The sequence below is a fragment of the Pteropus vampyrus genome, unplaced genomic scaffold (genome assembly GCF_000151845.1).
Source record: "Pteropus vampyrus isolate Shadow unplaced genomic scaffold, Pvam_2.0 Scaffold300, whole genome shotgun sequence".
NCBI lineage: Eukaryota > Metazoa > Chordata > Mammalia > Chiroptera > Pteropodidae > Pteropus > Pteropus vampyrus.
The window spans coordinates 1,612,453-1,632,409 of NW_011889081.1; the positions used below are offsets into that span (position 1 = coordinate 1,612,453).

Consider the following 19,957-nt stretch of genomic DNA (forward strand, 5'->3'; position numbering starts at 1 on the left):
ACATTTTCACAATTTTTGCCACCACTGCATATTGTTTCCTTAATGTTTTTCTTTAAATTGACATAGTCCTTTTAAATTCAGGCTTAAGCCAAGGCGTTATGTCAGTCAAGTTAAATTAAGGTTATTATAGTTTTGTTCTTTTCCTAATAGAGCAGTTTAACGTTAAAAATCACTCTTAAAAATGATTAATTAAAAATATCTCATTTGCTGCTCTTTGGAAAACAACTGCCCTAATACATATCTAACTTTTACTGGCCAAGAGACTGGGTTGGACTCTCAAGACCTGATTCTAATGTGGCTCCACTCCTGTTGATGGTATAATTTGGGACAAGACTATTAACTTCTCTAAGTCTCAACTTTTTCTTACTTTAAAAAGATTACTGAGGACAAATTGACCTTTTATGCTTTTTCATCTGCACTTAATTTCTATGATTTTGTTTCTTAATATGCAAAAAAAAAAAAAAAAGACACATGTGACAAATCAGTTTAGTTGTTTAGGGCATGATATCATTGAAGCCAGAACCAAAATCTGAAACTGAAATAGATCATTTCTAGTATTTTCCACAACCATAGAGTGTACTATAATACCAACTAGCCTCCATAAAAATACCTTATTTTAATTACAAAGTACAGTGGGAAGGAGTCTGCAATTGAGTTTATACACGTCCACTCCAGTATTGGAAATAGAACTCCGAGAGTTGCTGCCATAGTGTTTATTACTACAACTCATTAAGAATCACTTATTCATATATTAACTTGTTGTTTATCTGTTATCAGAATTTTTAATTGTGTATTATAATGTAGCTGTGGTTGATTTCTTTTTTTCCTTGTCTTTAAAGGAAATAACCCAATGAACATTCCAGCAGGAGGAATAACAACAGATCAGCAGCCACCAAACTTGATTTCAGAATCAGCTCTTCCGACCTCTCTTGGGGCCACAAAGTAAGATCCATGTTTCATTTGGCTCCTATCTGAGTGACAGTCGCACATGCAAGTTGTCTGGGAATAACACAAAACTCCTTGATTCTTTCTAAGTATGAAGCAGAGAAAGTAGTTTGGGTGGGGGTGGAGATGCCATTTTTCTTCTAATTACAAATGTAGAGTAGATAATAGAAAAAACATGGTTTCAGTTTTGTTGTATACACATCGTTTGGCTCTCCTAACATATAAACTTTTTAAAAATCTCGTATGGTTCAAGACCTTATTTAAATGAAGTACATTTGAGTCACTTCAGTAGATGGATGAAGTTTTCTTGTTCTGCCCTTAGCCCACTGATGAATGATGGCTCCAACTCTGGAAATATCGGAACCCTCAGCACTATACCTACAGCAGCACCTCCTTCTAATACTGGCGTTCGGAAAAGCTGGCATGAACATGTCACACAGGACCTGCGGAGCCATCTAGTGCATAAACTGTATGTTCCCGCCTCACTCATTATTCTCATGTGATGGAAACATTTTGTGGCTGATGGCAACGTGACAGTTTTGCAGTTTTATCAATACCTGATTTAATTCTTGAGTGGTCCCCTATACCTCAGATGACAACTGAAGATGGTCACATCCTTGTTTAGGGAGCCGCAGGTACTGCTGGCAAGTCAGAGAATTCCAGACCCTGTGTCCCTGTCGGGGATGCATCAGAACATTAACAGCTCTGTCCTGGAGAAGGGCGTGAACTGTGACCTATGTTACAGAGGCCAAGACTCCTAGTGCAGCCAGACCTGTCCTCTGAGCCCTGGGATGCATGAGGGAGCTGGGATTAGCTCAGAAGCTTTGTCTTATTTTATGGCTCAAGATTATAGTTGTGGAGATCCCTGAGAATTGGGGGAATTTAGGTCTAGTGAATACAGATGGCATGACAGTACCATCATACACAGTCAGTTAACATACAGAAAGTTAATAGTTAACTTTCTTGAGCTAGTTAAGTTAAATTGAAGGTGAAGTTGACCAACTCGATTCCCTTGGAGCTTTTTTCTTCATTATTTTAATTAAAAATTTTTGTAATAAATAGTTTAAAAATTAGGAATTTAAAATCATATTATTTTCGAGATGACCCAGCACTTATTGTAAAGCAAAATATTGTGTTTGACTTGTAGATAAGTCAACAGGTCAGTATTGTCTCTAGAGAGTAACTTTATTTCTATACTCATATATTAGGTGAGAGAGATTTGGGGTTTCTCTCAACAGTGTATCGCCCCTGTAGGTAGATGAGCTTCTCTTTCCATGTCATATAAAATGGCAAGATACGGATGTTGTATTGAAATGGGTTGATAGACTGTGGTGTTCTTTCAGCGTCCAAGCCATCTTCCCAACACCCGACCCTGCAGCTCTGAAGGATCGCCGCATGGAGAACCTAGTGGCCTACGCTAAGAAAGTAGAAGGGGACATGTATGAGTCTGCCAACAGCCGGGTAGGTTGCACATGTGTTCTAGCCTGCACAACACCTACAGTAGATGTAACAGCCTCTATCTGTCTGGCTTATTGTCTGGAAATGGCACATGCGTTAGTTAGGTGGATTCATCACCTTGAGGAGACTGACCAGGGAGACTTCCTAGATGAGACATGAGGTCCCTGCACAACTCTCTTATTTAACTACAATGTCACCACTATAGTGATAAATAAGGTTTATGAAATTGCATTTTACCATGGATGTCATGTCCACATCCATGTGGACATTGTTTATAATGCTCATACTGTGTTATTGCCAGCACCAATGAATATCGAAGAAGAGGTTCAGCTGTGGAATGAAATGTAACGGTGCTTTTAGTACCTACTATCTGTTAAGTCCTGTGGGATAACTAGTAGTTCAATAAGAATTTGGGCCTTTGTTTTATTACTTAGAAGTATTGAATACTTACCTTTAATTAATGTACTTAATTTAAAAATTCATTAGCTTTTTAGAACATGCAAAACATCTTTTGTTTTTTATAGTTTGGACTGCCTAATATTGAATGTTACCGCTTTTTAGGATGAATACTATCACTTATTAGCAGAGAAAATCTACAAGATACAAAAAGAACTAGAAGAAAAACGAAGGTCACGTTTACACAAACAAGGCATCTTGGGTAACCAGCCAGCCTTACCAGCCCCAGGGGCACAGCCCCCTGGGATTCCACAGCCACAACCTGTGAGACCTCCAAGTAAGGACTTCATTTCCTTCTACCAGCCATTAGTCTGTTTGCTTGTTTTATCTTCTGTGTTTGGAGTGTGTTTCTAAGTATATGGAATTATGTTCTCAGGAAGCCCAAAACTGTGATAGTGGCCATGACACTGTGCATTGGCCTGTTTTTGGACATTGAGTTTCTCATGGAGAGGCCCTTTAAAGGGTGCACTGGTATCAGAATGCACAATGCTTCTGGACCTGTCGCTGGTTTTCCCTTTAAGTTAGAGGTCCTCAAGATAAAGTTCCTTATTCCTAAGTCAAGAATTATTTTAAATAACCATTTTTTTTTCTGCCATTGCAGATGGGCCCATGCCCCTGCCAGTGAATCGTATGCAAGGTATTTATTTCTCTGAATCATATTTTGGTTTACCATTCAGTAGTCACAAAGTATATTGGTTTTTCCCCATCCCCCCTTTATTTATTTGTAGTTCTTATTCCTTCCATTTCTTTTTGCTGATTAGCAGAATTAGTTCCACAGGCAGTACAAATATCGGTTGTATTTGGAAGTTAGGAGATCATAGAAAAGATTTCTAAAAAGATTTGGAGTCGGATTTAGTCTCCCAAAAAAGCGTTATAGGTGGGGGAAGGAAACATTTCTGAATAAATGAGAGGAGAGGGTGTCAAGCCAGTCCTGGGCAGCAAGTACCACTGGGATCGAGGTGGAGAAAGAGCAGTGGCTACTCTGGGCCTTGGAAGCGCAGGCAGTCAAGCATAGCCAGGAGGGCTTGTACTCAGTCTATAGCTGGCTGGGGTACTGGCAGCTGGTCTGAACAACTTTAAAGGTTCTTTCTCAAGTTGAAATTTTATAGTTTTTACTTGGTTGAAGCAGTCATTTTAGTTTGGGAGTTTGGGGACGAGGGGCATTTCAAACCTTTTGCAGTTCTTATCAAATTGAGAATTGAACAGTAGGATTTTTTACAGGCTGTGAAATAAAATTGTGGAAATCTTAATGTATACTGAAAAAGACATGGTAGATAGGCTCATATTATAGAGGAAATAGTTTACAGAGGATTGTGGGAAATTACAGAGAACAAGAGGCCATGGTCTAGAGATACTTGGCGGCTAGTTGAGGTATCTTTTACGGTATGACATTCTTGACAGACTGTGGGCAGCCCCAGGACAGTGAGGGTATTGTGAAAATGAGATCTTTTGAGTCTGTAGAGAGGAGGCCAAGGTTGAGAACTGGCCACCCTTGGGCACTTTCTAAACACTTAATATTCGTGCAAAATTAAAACCATATTTTGAGTATTTTTATTTTTTTTATTATTTATGCCTACAGCACCTGGTCTTCCTAGGTGGTCTCCCATCCAAGTACTAACCAGGCCTGACCCTGCTTAGCTTCCGCGATCAGACATCGGGCTTGTTCAGGGTGGCATGGCCGTAGACCATGGACCATGGCTCCACGGGGTCGCAAACCCAGGACCTTCTGCGTGTAAAGCAGACGTGCTAATTAACTGCTACACTGTAGAACTACGTCCCATATTTTGAGTCTTATCCCAAATTCTAATAATAAATGTAAACCCATCTGAAGAGCTAGGAGAGGCCGAGAGTGGAAGAGAGTAATGGGGATGGAGAGGAGATAGGAGCTAGGTACTCCAGAAGGCATTAGTGAGAATTTGACCCAAATGGGCGCCCTGGCCTTAAGTTTCACCTCCTCCATAGTTGTTGATAGTACCTTCCCAATGCAGCCTCATGTCCTTAGTTGCTTTGGTGCTTTTGTGCAAAGTGCTGCCATCCTGATCAGTGCTTCCTTGGCCTCGCTTTTGTGGTTTACCTGGCTTTCTACCCTCATCTCTTTGTTCTGTCCTGTCCCCACTACCATCACCACCACCAGCACCACACCAGCTTCACCACCATACCACCCTCACCTCCATTGGTGCCATTTTTCCTGGATGTGAGAAATCTGTTACTTAACCGTCTTACCTGATTAACTGGGTGATTTCCTCTCAGTTATATGTGTTGCGTATGTGTTCCACCTTATTTTGCTTAGAGTTCGTTGAGTTGTAATTCTCTTCCTGTGGATGCTTTTCCTAATGAACCATTGTGGGTACATTTCCAGGGATAAATTCATTTAATCCGATGTCCTTGGGGAATGTACAGTTGCCACAAGCTCCCATGGGACCGCGCGCAGCATCCCCCATGAACCACTCTGTCCCAATGAACAGCATGGGCTCCGTTCCAGGGGTAAGTCCTTCTACTTGCCTTAGCTGTGCTGAGAAGGCCTTGCCCAAATAAGGAATATTCTCTAAGCAGTGAAATTGTAGATTGTCTAGAAGCTTACGGTACCTGTTTCTTTGGATTTGGGTTATGCTTTATTTCCTTCATCTCTCTTCCTTTGGTCTTCATTACTGTAATGAAAATTATTTGACCACTATTTATTTTTATTAAAATGCTAAATTCATAGGAACTTGTGACTCTGAGAACACGAGAGTTCTAATGATGGTGTAGGCAGCCTCAGATTTGTAACCAAAGAGGGACTTGTCGGTGTCTGTTGACTCCTAGAGCTTACTCTCCTGAGGCTACTTTCCAGATGCTTCAGAGAACTAATAAAGACATATTTTGAACTTGAAATTATAGCACGTTATTGATTGCTATCCAGAGAACAATCTGAAGCCGGCTCATTAGAGACCTTTGTATGAGAAAGCAGACAAAGTGCTTGGGAGCCAGAAGATGGTTCTCTTCCTGAGAGGGAGGAAGGATTTAAGATTTCTGTCTCTTCTAGTTTATCTTGAAGACTTTAGCCTTTGTCCTCTAAACTTTCAATAATACTTGTTGTCTTTTAGATGGCCATTTCTCCTTCCCGAATGCCTCAGCCTCCAAACATGATGGGTGCACATGCCAACAACATGATGGCCCAGGCGCCTGCGCAGAACCAGTTTCTGCCACAGAACCAGTTCCCATCATCCAGTGGGGCAATGAGTGTGAACAGTGTAGGCATGGGGCAACCAGCGGCCCAGACAGGCGTGTCACAGGTACCGTTTACCTTTGGGCCTTTGTACTGCCTACATTGATGTAGCCTCAGCTTCCTACTAACCTGAGCATGTCTTATTTCATGGAAATTAGAATTCTAGACTACACATTTTATTTTTATCTTTTAGCATCTCTTGATTTTTCCTCATTTCATCCTGTCGTTTTTACCTTGTTTGGAATTATTCTTGTCATCTCAGGGTGAATTTCATGCAAATGGATCATGGTTTTTGGCTTGTGGGTTTTGTGTTTTGATTTGTGGGTTTTTAGTTGTCATTTTCTTGGTTTTTATTTGTGTCTTTTGAATTCTCAGTTTAATATGTAATCCTGAGAAACATTAAATTTTAAAGAGTGAGGAAAGGCTCCTTGAGTTTACTGGTAATGATTTGATATGTGTATCCTGTTGCCTGTCTCTGAACTGCCCAGGTGAAGTCAGGCTAACTGGATCTCTCTTATTGATTGTGTTTTTACTTATTCTGTCTAAAGCCAAAGAGAACTATTTTCCATTCATTTTACTGCTTTTTTTTTCTCTTTTTGCTAATTGTCAATTACAGTGCATTAGAGTGCTGATGTATACAGATGTACATGTATTTACAACAGGCCAGATCTTCCCCTGAAATTTAAAATTTATGTTTTAATTTTTTAACATGAAGTAACATTGAATAAGTCATTGACTACACTAGATTTACTTACTAAATACCTATTAATTAATTCTTAATTTCCATAACGTGTCATTTTTTTATAACAAGTTAGGAGATTTGTCCTGTTAAGTATTTTTGACTTTGTGGGCCATATACTCTTTTTCTTAACTACTTACTTCACTGTTGTGGTGCTAAAGCAGCCACTGCCATGTTCATTAGTGCATAAATGAATGGATGTGCTATGTTTCAGTAAAACTTTAGTACAGAAACAGGCACCTAGCTGGATTTGTCCATGGGCAATAGTTTGCAACCCCCCCCCCCATTCTAGATCAGTAATTCACAGTTGCTTTTTCAGTTGTCTACAGATATTCTGAAGGGTGTCCCCATTTTAGAAACCACTTCACTGAAACATTTCAATGTTTCAATAACTCATTTTTTAAAAAAAGATGAATACCTTCTTTATTGGTCTAAGGATGTTATGGAACATAAGCTAGTAACTAAAGGTATATGTGTTTGTATAAGCTAGAGATTTTGACAGTTATATAAATCAAAGTATGGGAAACGTTTATAGTGTTAACTTTATTGGAAGGTGCATGTTATGATAAGTCTAAAGCTCAGTACATTTTTACAAATGAAACATAACTGTGAAACCAGCAGACCTCTTCAGAAACCATGATTAGATTTTCATATATTTAATTCCTCAAATCTGTTGCCTCATTTTTAAATGGGGGAAGTAATTTTAACATACTCTATTCCCTCTGTTAGGGACAGGTGCCTGGTGCTGCTCTTCCTAACCCCTTGAACATGCTTGGGCCCCAGGCTAGCCAGCTACCTTGCCCACCAGTGACACAATCACCATTGCACCAGACGCCACCTCCTGCTTCCACAGCTGCTGGCATGCCATCTCTCCAGCATCCGACGGCACCTGGGATGACTCCTCCCCAGCCAGCAGCTCCTACCCAGCCATCAACTCCTGTCTCGTCTTCCGGGCAGACTCCCACCCCAACTCCCGGCTCAGTGCCCAGTGCTAGCCAAGCCCAGAGCACCCCTACAGTCCAGGCAGCAGCCCAGGTGACCCCGCAGCCTCAGACCCCAGTCCAGCCCCCATCCGTGGCTACCCCTCAGTCATCTCAGCAGCAGCCGACTCCTGTGCATGGCCAGCCTCCTGGCACACCGGTAAGCCTCTTAGTCTGTCATCTTTGGTCTGAGACTCTTAGATGAGAGCTTTCTCATAAAAAATTGTCATGAAGTTGCTGCAGCATCTTAGTGCAACCCCCAAAAGTAACTACACTGTAACCATAATGAGCTGTGTTTTGTTTCCGACATTGGCTCCAAAGGCTGTTTGGCAGGACATGACTTAACGATTATCTTTCCTAATTAAATGAGTTTGCAAAAATCAGCAATTATAAAGAAATCACATATAGGTCCTTGAAGACTTTTTAAACTACCTGTATATAGGAGCAGTGTGTTTCCCATTCATTATTGGTTCTAGATTGATGTCTTCTGAGTTTTGGTAGTTTTTCTCCTAACATCACGAATATTTAGTCACATTCCTGATTGTATGTGCTTTGATCTTGCCCATCAGACTTGTTTTCAAACTTAGAAGCCTTTTCTTTTTTATGACAAAATGGCAGACCCAGTTTAGTACTTCCTGTGGCTCAGATCTACCTAGTCCTCTGTGGACCTGTGGGCAATGCCCAGTCTATGTGCTCTCTTAGGCTGGACTGCCCCACTGACCCAGAGACCTGAGGCTGCCCTCTTGTCACCTCCATGTCCCTCCGCAGTTACCACTGAAATCTTAGTATCCATTTTCTTATCAGTCTAACTTAGAAAATTCCTCCCCCTGAAACAAATTCATTTTATTCTTGGTGACTGAGGATATTTATTTATAAAATGTCAAAATTAATCCCAGCAACAATCCCAAGATAACATTACTATTTGAATTTCTCCATAGGAAGTGTGCTGATTTATCTTAGAGAATGAGCTGTACACTTAAATATCCCTTTCTAATTTAACACTGTCTTGTTTACTTTAAACTTCATTGGGTGAAACTCGGAAAATTTAGAATTCTTTTAGTGGTTACTTCTCTTAATGTTGTTTATTCTTCTGCCACCAGTACTGCCACTATTCTTGCATTTAACAAACTAAATTATACATTCTTATTCCATATAGATGCTTAATTCCCCTTCTTACACATATACTTATATATTTATAATTCAGCCTCTTAACCATAAGCATTAATCCTCTTATTGGAGGGAATTAATTTTAAAATAAAAGGTCTGTGATTTAGGTAGCAAACTTCCAGAAAATAATTTTATATCCACATGTACAAGCTCTACACTTCTATCTCTGCATTCTAGAAAAGAAGTCAGTTGTTTTTCTGCCTGATGTTGACTTCCTCTAGAACTCCTCTATTTCAGCTTTTTGTTCTTCAGTTCTCTCAAATAGATGTGTTTATTAGGTTAGTATTGAGAAATTCTAACACAAAACTGTATATTGGGTGAGCAATAGAGTTTAAGATCATTTATATTGTCTTGTTAAATGATTTTGGTTTCTTCACAGCTTTCCCAGGCAGCAGCCAGCATTGATAACAGGGTCCCCACTCCATCCTCAGTGGCCAGTGCTGAAACCAGCTCCCAGCAACCAGGACCTGATGTACCACTGGAAATGAAGGCTGAGGTCAAGACCGAGGACATTGAGCCAGATGCTGGTGAACCCAAGGCAGAGCCTGGGTCTGCGGTAGGTGCCAGGGGTCTATCATGGATATCCCTGCGTTTTGTTTTTAATAATCCTGTTTAATCTATTTTCTACTCGAACCCATAATCAAAAACAGATTGGTTATTTATTTTTAGATATTAGGTACGGGTTTATTTTATTCTGCCAAAACCAAGAGCACTTGAATTTTATTTTATTTTGTTCTATGTTTTTTAAATGCAAAGCTTGGGAGAGCACTGTTTTAGAAACTAGTGTTTTTCAAACTGAAATTATAATGGTAACCTTTCACAAGTTTTCTTTGAAAGATACCTGTAGATTTTTTATGTTTTTTGGTTTTTGGTTTTTTATTTGTTTGTATTCCTATCCTACCACCCCCTCCCCTTTGGCAGCCATCACCTTGTTCTCTATATCTATGGATCTGTTTCTGTTTTGTTTTATTAATTCATTTGGTTTGGTTTTTTAAAGATTCCACACATGAGATTATACAGTATTTATCTTTTTCTAACTTACTCACTTAGCATAATACTCTTTAGGCCCATCCATTTGTCACAAATGGCAATATATAATTCTTTTTATTGCTGAGTAATATTCCTGTGTGTGTATGTGTGTGTGTGTGTATGTACGTGCGCACACACATGCACACAAACACCACATCTTCTCTAGCCATTCATCTGTTGATAGATATGTAGGTTACATCCATATCTTGGCTACTGTAAATAATCCTACAGTGAACATAGGGGTGCGTATATCTTTTCGAATTAGTGTTTATGTTTTCTTCAGATAAATACCCAGAAGTTAATTTGCTGGATTGTATGGCAGCTCTATTTTTAATTTTTTGAGGAATCTCCATACTCTTTTCCATAGTGGCTGCACTAAATACAATCCCACCACCAGTGTATGAGGGTTCCGTTTTCTCCACATGCTCACCAACATGTGTTATTTGTTGATTTATTGATAATAGACACTCTGACAGGTTTGAGGTGATATCTCATTCTAGTTTTGATTTGCATTTTCCTGATGATTAGTAATGTCGAGCATCTTTTCATGTGTCTGTTGACCATCTATATGTCTTCTTGGAAGGAATGTCTATTCAGATTCTCTGACCATTTTTAATTGGATTATTTATATTTTTAGTGTTAAGCTATATGTGTTTTTTATATATTTTGGATATTAATTCTCTGTTGGATATTTTATTTGCTAACATCTTCATCCATTCAATGGGTTATTTTTTCGTTTTGTTGATGGTTTCCTTTGCTGTCAAAACTTTTTAGTTTGATGTAGTCCCATTTGTTTATTTTTCTTTTGTTTCCCTTATTCCAAGAAGTATATCAAAAAGATGCTGCTAGGAACTAAGTGGTCTATTTTGCATGTATCTGTACAGTTTTGCCGACACCACTTATTAAAGAGACAGTCTTTACTCCATTGTATATCTTTGCCTCCTTTGTCATAAATCTCTTAACCATATAAGTGAGGATTTATTCCTGGACTCCCTGTTCTATTCCATTGATCTCTATATCTGTTTTTATCCCAATACCATACTGTTTTGATTATTGTTGCTTTGTAATATAGTTTGATGTTAGGGTGCATGATAATTCGCTCTTTTTTCTTTCTCAGAATTTCTTTGGCTATTAAGGGTCTTTTGTGGTTCCATGTAAATTTTAGGATTAGTTCTAATTCTGAGAATGCCATTCTTATTTTGATAGAGATTGCATTGAATCTATATATTACTTTAGGTAGTAAGGAAATTTTAATAATGTTAATCCTTCCCATCTATAAGCAAATTATGTCCTTCCATTTATTTGTATCTTGTTCAGTTTCTTTCTTCAGTGTCCTATAGTTTTCAGAGTACAGGCCTTTCACCTCTTCGGTTAAATTTATTCCTGGGTATTTTATACTTTTGATTCAATTATAAATGGGATTGTTTTCTTAATTTTTTTCTCTGATCATTTGTTATTGGTATATAGAAACAAAACATTTCTGTATATTGCTTCTATATTCTGCATCTTTACTGAAGTCATTTATTAGTTCTAATAGTTTTTTGGCAGAGTCTTAGGTCTTCTTTATGTAGTATAATGTCATCTGCAAATACTGTTTTACTTCTTCCTTTCCATTTTAGATGCCTGTTATTTCTTTGTCTTGTCTGATTACTGTGGCTAGGACTTCCAATACTATGTTGATAGAAGTAGTGATTGTGGACATCCTAGCTTGTTCCGGATTTTAGATAAAATAAAAGTTCAGGACCAGATGGCTTCACTGGTAAATTCTACCAAACATTCAAAGAATTAATACCTATCCTTCTTAAACTATTTCAAGAAATTAAAGAGGAAGGAATACTTCCAGTAGATTCAGAAAAAGCATTTGACAATATTCAACATCCTTTTATGATAAAAACTCTCATAGGGTAAAAACTATGATAGAAGGAACATATTTCAATATAATAAAGGCCATATATGACAAACCCACAGCTAATACACTCAGGTGAAAAGACTTATATTTTGAATGTTTTAATCATCCAGTAACTTTTTCCTTGCAGTTCTTCATTCACTTATAGTTCTGCAGAGTTATATTGCAGAGGAGATGTATTCGTTTACTAATTAACTTGTGGCAGAAGTTGAAAACTGGCAGACTGGGCTGAATTCAGCCTACAAATGTGTTTTGTTTGACTCACACAATATTTTTTAAAACGGAGAATTACAAATTAAATTCTAGATTTCTGGCTTTTCTTGAAAAATGAGAAGCACTGTGTTTGTAGTCCTCTGTGGCAGCAATCTGGATGGGAGCACCAGCCATGGCCAGAGTCTCTACTACTACTTGCTGTCTCACACCATACCTCCTGTTGCATTTGTTTACTTCACCTGCCTGTCCCTCTGAGCAATTTGGTTTTCAATCCTTGCCTCAATTTTTAAGGAGATTTCTGTTCCAAACTAGAAATATCTATATGTAAAACTACTGAGCAGGTGATGGTATGTATTTGTACGTGTAATTTTTAAGCATATCAGTATGTAAATTTTTTAATTAGGACTATAATTGTACTGATACTGTATTAAAGCGACTCAACTGACACCAAATGCTCTATTCTTTCTTGTGCGAGAGAAAAGGAATGATAAATGCAGCTCTGACTAGGGGAGGTTTTTAACAAGCCTGTAGATCTTTAAGAGCCTTCCAATAATGCCGAATTAGAATAAAAGTCTTTGATATTTGTATATCATTATCTGTCATTTTGTTTTTCTCAAGATGATGGAGGAGGATCTACAAGGATCTTCCCAAGTTAAAGAAGAATCAGATACAACAGAGCAGAAATCAGAACCAATGGAAGTGGATGAAAAGAAGCCAGAAGTAAAAGTAGAAGCTAAAGAAGAAGAAGAGAGTGCCGCTAATGGTGCCGCCTCCCAGTCAGCGTCTCCTTCGCAGCCACGCAAAAAAAGTAGGTTGTGCTTTCTTGAACTCGTTGAACTGTGCTGCTTTTCCATAATGTGGTTCCACACTGTAGATTGAAAGCTAAAGCAGAAAAAGGATTTCATCTCCGCTTTTATATTTCTTGCCAGCCATTCTTCAAGTAGAAGTGATCACTCAGAGCTGGACTCCAGCCTGGGAACCTGCAAGTACATGGCAGGAATGAGAAACAAACTTTAGCTCTATGGGGCAGTCCGAGGCAGAGCCGTCTTCTGAGATATCATAGCTGCGGAGCCAGAGTCGAAACTGCATCCGAGTCCTTGAGCAGGCCAGGGATCCCGGGCTTTACTCGGCAAGGCATGAACAACCACTGATGGATTTGATCAGGAAAATGACTGAAAGCCATGGTGTTAGGGAAATAATCACCATGGCAACACACGTGTTCACTGGAGCTTGTAGGCTTCTGCTTCTATAGCTAGGAAACTTAAGTGCCCATAGTAAGGGGATGGTGCAGTGGGACCCAGTGACTTAGTGCAGCAGGAATACAGGAGGCAAGTAAGTGAAGATGTTTTGGGTTCCAAACTGTAAAGATGAGCAAGCCTCACAGTACAAATTGGGTGGAATTTATATGAGATGTATCCAAAAAGTAAGGAGGTAGTAGGGCATCAGAAAATTGTCAGGTGACTGTTGGAAATGTAAAACGGGGCTCAGGAAGGTCAGTGCTGCAGGTATTACATTTGTAAAAGATGGCAGAGAAATGTTAGTCTGTTATTGTATAGTTTTGCCACTGGAAGGAACCCTGGAGTATATGGAGTATGGCAGTTCTGTAAATTTTGGTTTCAGACTTATATTCCTAAAAATTGTGGACTCCAGAGAGTTTTTGTTTGTGTGGATTATCTATTGCTGTTTACTCTATTTGCAAGCAACGCCGTTAACTCTATTAGAAATTTTTAAAATATTTAATTCATTTAAAAATAACAAAGCTGCTACATGACACCCATAAATAACACATTTTTATAAAAAATAACTTTTCCAGAACGAATGTAATTAGTAAGTGTAGTGACATTGTTTTTGTATTTTGTGACTCAGAGAGTTAAGTGAACATAGCTGGATTCTCATATCTGCCTCTGTCTTCACTATTGTATTACATTGTTTGGTTGAAGTACATGAAATGAGATTCCAGTCTCACTTAGGTAGTTGGTAAAGGGAGGAATAATAGCCTTTTCAAATAATTGTTAATGTTCTTTTTTGATGCTACATCAAAACTCAACATGTGGAAGTTTCTTAAGGATTAATTGCAGTGTGAAATCTGAATCTTTAGCACTCAGTTTTTCATATTCTGACATTAGAATCCATTTGTCTGTTTTGTACTTCGAATGGATCTTATACCTTGCATGATTCTTTTTAACATGATCCTTTGGTCATCTTGGAATTTGGCTCACTGAATTATGGAGATCTTCCAAATATTGACATATTTCACTGTGTAATATTTTTTTAAAATCACATTCATTAACATCGCTAAGAATCTTTCAAAAAGTCTTATAAATTTTGAGAAGCTGTCAAGCTCTCATAGTAGATACAAGTTTTTCAGAATTCTAATTTTTATTAAGAGTCATTGGCAACATATACTGTTAGTTGTCCTTGAAGTAACTGACCCACTTTGTTCATTTCTGAGAAACTGCTACATACCCAGATCTGAATAACAGTACATTGTCTCTCAGTCATTCTTCTCATTTTTATGTGTTTCGTGAAAAAACAAAACAGTGACTTTAGCTCTCATTACTCAAAACAAGTGTTTTCTCTCAAGACAAGCATTGCATACAGCAGAAGTGCTTTATTGCCACCTTCTTATTTTACAGGATAAAAGATATGTAGCCGAGGGTTGAGGTTTAACAAAAGTAATAATTTTTACTACTTCATTAAGGATATTCTTAAGTGCAAGTAGCGTTTTTCCCTGTGTGTGCATCGTAGCAGTGAAGGTTGCAGTGACTACTAAGTTGGGTTTGGTGTGGCTTCCATGCTAGGAATTTTATTCCCTGCTGCTTGTGCCCCATCTATGCAAATTTCAACACAGCACAAAAAGGCAAATAATGACTTACTGTTATCGCGAAAGGTGTTTTATATTATGGAAATAAATTTGATTTCACAGAACTCTAGAAAGGGCCTAGAGCAGTGCTAGAACTTCTGTGACAGTGTTATGTGTCTGTGCTCCCCATTATGGTGGTCACCAGCCACATGTGGCTCCTGAGCACTTGGAATGTGACAAGTGTGACTGAGAAAGTGAATTCTTTATTTTATTCAGTATTAATTCATTTAGCTTTAGCCACATATGGCTGGTGAGTACCATATTAGACAGCACTGGGGTCTCCATGGTGTCTGTAAACTATGTTTCAAGGACTGCTCGTGTGCACCATGCTGGTTGTATAGAGAAGGCACACCACACTCATCAGTAGCAGAGTTTCAAATATAGCTCTGACTTCTACTTCTGCTCATTTGGTATCTTATTACATCAATGTAGTAAAGACAGGAATTTGAACATGCTTCTTCCTTGGCATAGATATTGAACAAATTTTTGATGAAGGGATGAAGGAATGAACAATCTCCCAAAGTAGCTACATGTGAGACCATGTCACTTTGATACCACTAGGGAGGTGATGAGGTCTAGAGCAGGGTCAGCAAACTTTCCCTGGAAAGAGCCAGACTGTAAATATTTTAGGCTTTGCATATCGTAAGGTTTCGTTTTCAATTATTCAACTCCGCATTGTAGGGTGAAAGCTGCCACAGACAACATCTCAGCAAATGAACACAGCTATGTTCCAAAAAAGTTTTATTTTTGGAGAGTAAAATTTGATATTGTGTAATTTTCACATATCATGACATACCGTTCTTTTTTCCCAACCATTAAAAAAAAACATAAAAATCATTCTAACCTCACAGGCCTCACAGAGGTGGGTGGCTAGACAAATTTGGCCTGTGGGTCAGAGTTTGCTGACTCCTAGTCTAGAAGAATGAAAAATCTATTAATTAAATAATTGTTTTCTTATAAAGAAAATGGAAGAAAAGGTTGCTGAAAGCAGGATTCACATGTTTGTTTCCAAGGGGAATGTCCATTGGGGAGCTCTGCACTGGGGTGTTTCACATGCTCACTGACTTGCAACCGTCCCAGGTCTAATGCAGTCAGTTGTCCCTTTTCCACAGGAAGTCAGTCAGGAAACTGGGCAGTCTTTGGCTATAATGGCAGTAAACTCTTGAGAAACTTCCCAGTGCCATAGTTTTTATCTCTCAGTATACTCGATGCATGCTACTTCCCAACTGGAACTTTAAATGTTTATGATATTTTAATCTGATTTTTAAATTACAGTTTACCACATATCTGTTGTAGAAAGTCTTTTCAAAAACACACACACACACAAAATTTTGTTAAAGAAGAAATCTCAAATCACTTATGACCCAAGTCATCAGAACATCTTTGCTGTATTTGTCTCTATTCAGTCATTTTTTTATCTTCCAGGAATGTGTGTGAGAGAGGTGGGATCATAACACACACACTACTGATTGGCCTGCCTCTTGCCTTCAGAGGTTTTTGTGCACATTTTTCCATGTCATTAGAACTCATTTGGATTTTGTATGAATGTACTGTCTTGAATGTATTTGGCAGCTAGTGTTTGTCCTTGGATCAGTGACAACAGAAAGTGTATTAGGAAATGGGATGGCTGATAAATGGGCATTGGTAAATGTGGGAGGGAAAAATACTTTTTCTTATAGCTCTATCATTGTACACATTTGTGAGGTTGTAGGACAAAACCATTTGTCTCAGGTGGTCTGAGTTTACTTTAGCCAAGGACAGGAAAGTTTCATCAGAGGAGGAAAGGTTCTTTCCAGTAAAATGCCTTTATTACCACCATTTGATCAATGAAGCAGATTCAGGAGTGAGCTTCATTTTCTGTTCCAACACAATTTTAACATTGGAACTCTCTCATTGAAGAAGCAAACTTCTCCATGTGGTATTTTGCCCCATAACTTGATGCAGTTTTTAACTTTTTTTTTTTTTTTTTTACGCCTACAGCACTTGGTTGGATGGAGTTTTTAAAAACCCCAATATTACTGTTTTTAGAAACACTGAGTTGCAGCTTTAGAATGTTCGTTGACTCTGCTGAATGTGAGAATGCTTCAAGGCTGGGAGGGAGATGAATCAGACCTTCTCTGAAATGTCATGGGGGAGGAGTCTGAGTTCCTTGTAAATAGTGTCGTTTCCTGATGTTTTCTAACTGTAGTCTTTAAGCCGGAGGAGTTGCGCCAGGCTCTTATGCCAACCCTAGAAGCACTGTATCGACAGGATCCAGAGTCCTTACCTTTTCGGCAGCCTGTAGATCCCCAGCTCCTAGGAATTCCAGTAAGTTATAACTTTATCAGTATAACTCATGAATATCCATGTTTTATTTCTTAAAATTGGATAAAATAACGAGACTTGTTATAAAGATTTTTCTCCTAATATAAAAAAGTTTTCTCTCAAAACGATAATACATCTTTGTCTTACATATTAAAATGTGTGTTGTCTTACTGAAATGTGTGTTTCCTACCTGTTCTGTGAAGCCCCAGGGTCCATGGAGGGGGCGGTACGTGAGTGGGGAGCAAGCCCTGGGTACACTGCCCATGTGCTTTGGCACACAGCTTTATAGTTGGGGTTTTGTGTAAGACTTTCTATAAAGAATGGATGTAAAGAATTGGTGACCATCAGTTATAAAAGACATGGGCCTCACTCTTTGATATCCCTGGGTAGTCTTACAAAGGCCATGCATACGCAACAGAGCCATTAAGCATTGTTAACTGTTTTTGTTTCTGTTTTTGTTTTTGGCTTGGAATTTCATTTTGCTTGCTAGGACCAAGAGTGAATCTCTAGAAAAACATATTGTCTGGTGAATTTGGTTACCTTTATAATTCAGTGCATTAAAATTCCATTTTTTCTATTTTATGTTAAAAAGCATCTTATTAAACAATTTTAATTTTTTTAACTTTGCTTTTGAAGTAATTTGATCACACTTGAAAATATTAATTATAATTTTACATAGTAAAATCAGAAGATCAGAAGTTTTCTTTTCAATTCCCATTTCTTACTATTGAGAACAGAAGTCGTTCTGGTACTTTTTATATTTAATTTATTTTAAGATAAAGCTGCCAGATAAGGCTGGCACTTGGAATCTGGGGTATCCACTAGATTGAGACTCTTTTGTCTTTGAGGATTACTTTGACATTGTGAAGAACCCCATGGACCTTTCCACCATCAAGCGGAAGCTGGACACAGGGCAGTACCAGGAACCCTGGCAGTACGTGGACGATGTCTGGCTGATGTTTAACAATGCCTGGCTCTATAATCGCAAGACGTCCAGGGTCTATAAGTTCTGCAGTAAACTCGCAGAGGTCTTTGAGCAAGAAATCGACCCTGTTATGCAGTCTCTTGGATATTGTTGTGGACGCAAGGTATAGTTTAAACTTTTTCTGGAAAATGAACTTTTGTGGTTAATCCAGCCAAAAAGGGTACAGCAGTATGATGATTTGATAGACTCAACATTTTGGCCACACCTTTATGCTAGGAAGTACCCAGATAGTCTGGTCTTTTCTAAAACAATTGATTTCCTAAAACAATGTAATGGGTGATCAAAGCAAGAGATATACATTGGGGGAAGATGCTGAGTTAAGCATTTCTGACTGCCCCTGTCTCTATTCATGTATTTATAATAAATGTCTCAGTAATTCTGTCACATCGTATCCAAAAAATGTCTTTAAATAGCTATGAAGATGGTTGGAAAACTATTCAGTGTACTAATAATTTACTAGCTGAATCTAATCCTCTGTAGTGGACAAGAATGTTACATGACAATGAATGGGATATATTTTTAGTATTTTTCCTTTGTTTTTGCAGTATGAGTTTTCCCCACAGACTTTGTGCTGCTATGGAAAGCAGCTCTGTACAATTCCTCGCGATGCTGCCTACTACAGCTATCAGAATAGGTAAGCATTGAGCAGTTTCCTGAATTACAGGACAAAAAGAAGGTCTTAGGGCAAGGCATGCTTGTCTGATCATCGCCCAGGTACATTATTTCTTTCTCAAAGTTCCAATGAAAGGAACCACAATTTTACTGCTTCTCAGTCACTCAGGCCCACAGTCTCTTAAAGTATGTTTTTACAGTATAAAAACTAAAGTTCAAAACTGCTTGTTGCATAACTAGGATAGGTACATTCTTATAAATTCTTTAAAGAAAGAGTTTGGAGTTGAGAGTAAAAAAGATTGACAGTGCCTTTTTCAGGACATAAATAAAGTTGAAACATTGTACTCCATCTGTAAATATTTGCCTAGATAATTTGGCCTGGACGGTCTGATGGAGAGACAGACTTGCATTAGTGCTAATTCGTTAAAAAAATAAAAACCATAGACTTTGTTTTTTAATTAGTAGCACAATACAGAATGAGATCTGGCGTATTTATTGAGTTCAAGAGAAACCGCCCTAGTATAAGATGGCCATTTTAGATTTTGTGAGTAGTAGATGTGCTTGAGAAATATTTGCCATTCTCTTCAAGTATTGACGGCTAAAGAATAGATCTCCTATCTTAAGTAGAAGGAGAATGAAAATAGTATTTTATTTTTATTTATTTATTTTTTTTAGGCGAGGCAACCCTTGGTTGATCTCACAGATTGCAAGGACCTTTTCAGCTTATAATCCCTTATTTTTTATTTTTTACGCCTACAGCACCTGGTCTTCCTAGGTGGTCTCCCACCCAAGTGCTAACTAGGCCCGTCCCTGCTTAGCTTCCGAGATCAGATGGGATCGGACTTATTCAGGGTAGTATGGCCGTAGACTGAAAATAGTATATTTTGTTGTTGATTTCCCCCACAAATATAACTTTCATAGTTTGGTGGTTTTGAAAATTAGGTTTATTTACATCTATTGATTTAAGTGGCCACATGTTGCCACAGCACTAGAGCATTATGCTTTGAAGCGCAGGTTGTAAATCTTGGTCAAATTCAGTTATGTTGCCTCCATTTTATGAATTAGGCAACTAAATTCTTTATGTGACCCAGAAGA

The 19,957-nt window shown here is 38.3% G+C and overlaps 1 protein-coding gene and 2 pseudogenes across 1 annotated transcript in view; 1 reads left to right on the forward strand and 2 right to left on the reverse strand.

Annotated features, from left to right (window-relative positions):
* Positions 1-19,957, forward strand: part of CREBBP (CREB binding protein) — a 120,903-nt gene that overhangs the window by 74,016 nt on the left and 26,930 nt on the right. Inside the window, exons 7-19 of the mRNA XM_011376497.2 lie at positions 840-942; positions 1,268-1,414; positions 2,289-2,406; positions 2,965-3,136; positions 3,461-3,496; positions 5,219-5,343; positions 5,943-6,131; positions 7,533-7,943; positions 9,330-9,506; positions 12,717-12,906; positions 17,150-17,268; positions 18,114-18,353; positions 18,796-18,884. Coding sequence (XP_011374799.1) covers positions 840-942; positions 1,268-1,414; positions 2,289-2,406; positions 2,965-3,136; positions 3,461-3,496; positions 5,219-5,343; positions 5,943-6,131; positions 7,533-7,943; positions 9,330-9,506; positions 12,717-12,906; positions 17,150-17,268; positions 18,114-18,353; positions 18,796-18,884 — 2,116 coding nt within the window. The remainder of the gene's footprint in view (positions 1-839; positions 943-1,267; positions 1,415-2,288; positions 2,407-2,964; positions 3,137-3,460; positions 3,497-5,218; positions 5,344-5,942; positions 6,132-7,532; positions 7,944-9,329; positions 9,507-12,716; positions 12,907-17,149; positions 17,269-18,113; positions 18,354-18,795; positions 18,885-19,957) is intronic.
* On the reverse strand, positions 4,430-4,545 carry LOC111730079 (annotated as a pseudogene).
* On the reverse strand, positions 19,613-19,731 carry LOC111730061 (annotated as a pseudogene).